This window comes from Octopus sinensis, unplaced genomic scaffold, assembly GCF_006345805.1.
Source record: "Octopus sinensis unplaced genomic scaffold, ASM634580v1 Contig10780, whole genome shotgun sequence".
NCBI classification, from domain to species: domain Eukaryota; kingdom Metazoa; phylum Mollusca; class Cephalopoda; order Octopoda; family Octopodidae; genus Octopus; species Octopus sinensis.
This window is the reverse complement of record NW_021832221.1, coordinates 284,665-287,798: the sequence shown is the minus strand read 5'-3', so window position 1 is coordinate 287,798 and position 3,134 is coordinate 284,665. Positions and strand designations below refer to the sequence as shown.

The window sequence follows — 3,134 nt, the reverse complement described above, 5'->3', positions numbered from 1 at the left end:
AAACTTTACTTTTGTCGTATAGAAGGAGGAAGTTTTTTTATATTTAGAATTAGACTGTCAGACTTGTTGCCTCCTCTAACCGGCTTTTGTCTCTATCTCCTTCCGCATTGTCTAATTTGAGATCCAAGCACCCCAGTCCTCCAGTAAACTCCCGCACCCAACCCGCTGTCGATACGACCGCCCTTCCGCAACTGCTGGTTACCGCTTCACAGGTTGAGAAGGCACTGAAAAGTTTTTCCCCAAGCAGCAGTGGGGGTATAGATGGGCTGAAGCCCGGACACATTAAAGACTTGACTTCACCTCTTACTGCTGAGGCAGGCCGTCTCCTCTTGGAATCTATCACCAATCTCTGTAACCGTCTTATCGGTGGGAATTTACCGGATTTTGCCCGGGCGATTTTCTTCTCGGCTAATCTCACTGCTTTGGGTAAAAAAATAACGGGGTCAGGCCGATCGCCGTGGGTAATGTTTTCCGCAGATTGGCCGGAAAGCTCGTTTGCCACGTTGTGATCCCCGAGTTGGTCCCGAAATTTTTGCCAGCCCAATTGGGCGACGACGTCAGTGGAGGGTGTGAATCGGCTGCCCATGCCGTAAGAGAACTTATGGATTCTTCATTGGAATATCTTTTAGTTAAACTGGACATATCAAATGCGTTCAACACAGTGAGACGGGATCATTTGCTCGAGACCTGCCTTTCTCTCGCCCCCTCCGCTTATCCTCTGGTCCACCTCTCGTACTCACAACCCAGCCTCCTCCTGTTTGGCGATTCCTTTATCGTCTCATCGACCGGAGTGCAACAGGGAGATCCCCTGGGGCCTTTTCTATTTGCTATGTGTGTCAACTCCGTCGCTCATTCTGTCCGCTCTCCGGTAAATATCTGGTACTTGGACGACGCGACGATTTGTGGACCTCCCCGCTCTGTCTTAGACGACCTGCGGAGCATTATCCCGGCCCTTTCATCCATCGGTCTGGAGATAAACTCAAGCAAGTCCGAAGTCCTAAATCTGAACATTCCTTCCGATTTTTTTGCCGAAACTCTGGACGCCCTGGAACATATTCTAAAAGGCGCGCGGGTATCAGAAACAAAGGACCTTGTAATCCTTGGTTCGCCAATTGGTCACGAGGCCCTCTCACAAACGCTCATCGCCAAGCCAAGCAATCTGTCAGACATGATCGAACGGCTTTCCCTCATTGATGCCCACGTCGGGTTCTTTCTTCTGCGTAACTATTTCTCAACTCCGAGGCTTTTGTACACCCTAAGGAGTTCTCCTTGTTTTCGCATGCCTAATCTGTTATCCGATATCGATTCTATCTTGAAGTCTGGAGCCGAGTATCTGTGCAACATCCATTTCGACGCTCTGGGGTGGCTTCAATCTTCCCTGCCTGTTAATCTCGGGGGGATTGGCCTTCGTTCGCCCGTTTATCTGGCTCTTCCTGCCTTCCTCTTGTCCCTGGCATCATCCCGTGCCCTCACTGACATCGTTCTCAGAAACCTCCCCGAACGAAAAATGTCAGTTGATCACGTGGCCGCTCTCGCCCTTTGGGATTCTGCGTATACCAAAAGACCTGCCGACCCATCCGTCCAGGGTCAGTGGGATTCGATCACTTGTGACACTCTCTCCTCTGTCCTGCTTCAGAGTTTCGACCAGCACAGGCTGGCCTGTCTTCGTGCGGGCTGCAGTCCGGGCAGTGGGGCCTGGCTTGACGCCCTTTCCCTACCGAACATCGGGACACTACTAGACGGCGATTGTCTCAGAGTCGCTATTTCTCTGCGTCTCGGTTTGAAGATCTGTGAAATTCACAAGTGCCGCTGTGGGGCCATGATCGACCAGTACGGACTACACCCTCTTTCCTGCAGACGCAGTGCTGGGCGGGCACCACGCCACACAGCCTTAAATGACGTTGTCTTGAGGGGTCTCAATGCTGCCGGAATTCCATCAATCCTTTTTCAGAGGATTTCCCTTGCCATCGTACGAGGAAACTGTTTCTCCATCTACGAAGCGGGGAAGTCCTCTAACTAACTTCATCACATTTAATTATATTGATTTCTAAATCAGTTAAATAAAGCAAATTATTTTAGAATTATCGATATATTTTAACATTTGGAATTTTGTCATCATTTTTACTAAAATTAGTAGCATTGCCGTCACCGTGTTTACATTTTAAACATTCACGTTTATCGTAAATTATTTTCTAAGAATTTTACCCTTCGACTTGCAATTGCCTACGGAATAAAAACTCTCTTAATCTGGATTGGTCTACATTAATATATAAAAATCCTTTCTGACTTTAATGTACTTTTTACAAAAAAATTTTTGGATTCTGATAATAACCTTGAACATATCACTCTTCATAGTCCTACGTTTTATGTCCTAGGTGGCATCCACGCTTGTTTTATCAATATGGCATGCAAACAATCACTTTATCGATAGAAAGTCATGCAAATATGCAGTAAGTTGTTTAATAAATTGATTAAAAAGTTCATATTAATTGAATTAACGCCAATACTGACATTTTAATTTTTTAATCTTTAAAAGAGAAATGAATTCTGTTAAATTAAATAATTTAGCATAACCTTCAATATCGACAAAGCCATCATTATCAAGGTCTATCTCTTTGATCATTTTTTGAGCACATTCGGTTGAAAAATTAACATCTAGTTTGAGCATTGCCTTCTCCAACTGATCTGAAGAAATCTGCCCCTCGTTTGCGCTATCAAAATACTGAAATGCTTCACGAATTGATTCTTCAAAATTTTTAGGAACAAATTTAGCTGACATAAGATCAATAAATTCAGTAAAATTGAAATTTTTCTTGACTAGAATTCTCAAATGTTCGAATACCAGCGAAATAAGGTTCTTTGATAAATTCTTCATATTCTTCTTCGGTAACAGTGTGTCCAAGTGCCCGAATAACGTGTTTGAGTTCGCCAAAGGTAATCGTACCGTCACAATCTTTGTCAAATAAGGAGAAAACTTCCTTAAACACTAAAAAAAATTTTAATTTAATACCTGTAAGCTCGTCTTCAGATATTTTGTTATTTCGGTTCATTGTAAATATTATATTGTATTTAAATTTTAAAACTTAAATTTTATTATTCAAAAAATAATTAAAAAATAACATTTATTATTTTTA

General features: G+C 43.0%; 1 protein-coding gene across 1 annotated transcript; it reads left to right on the top strand.

Annotated features, from left to right (window-relative positions):
* Positions 1-601: 601 nt before the first annotated feature.
* Positions 602-2,020, top strand: LOC115228510. The gene has a single exon (XM_029799083.1). The coding sequence runs from the start codon at positions 602-604 to the stop codon at positions 2,018-2,020; it is 1,419 nt and encodes a 472-aa protein (XP_029654943.1).
* Positions 2,021-3,134: the final 1,114 nt, after the last annotated feature.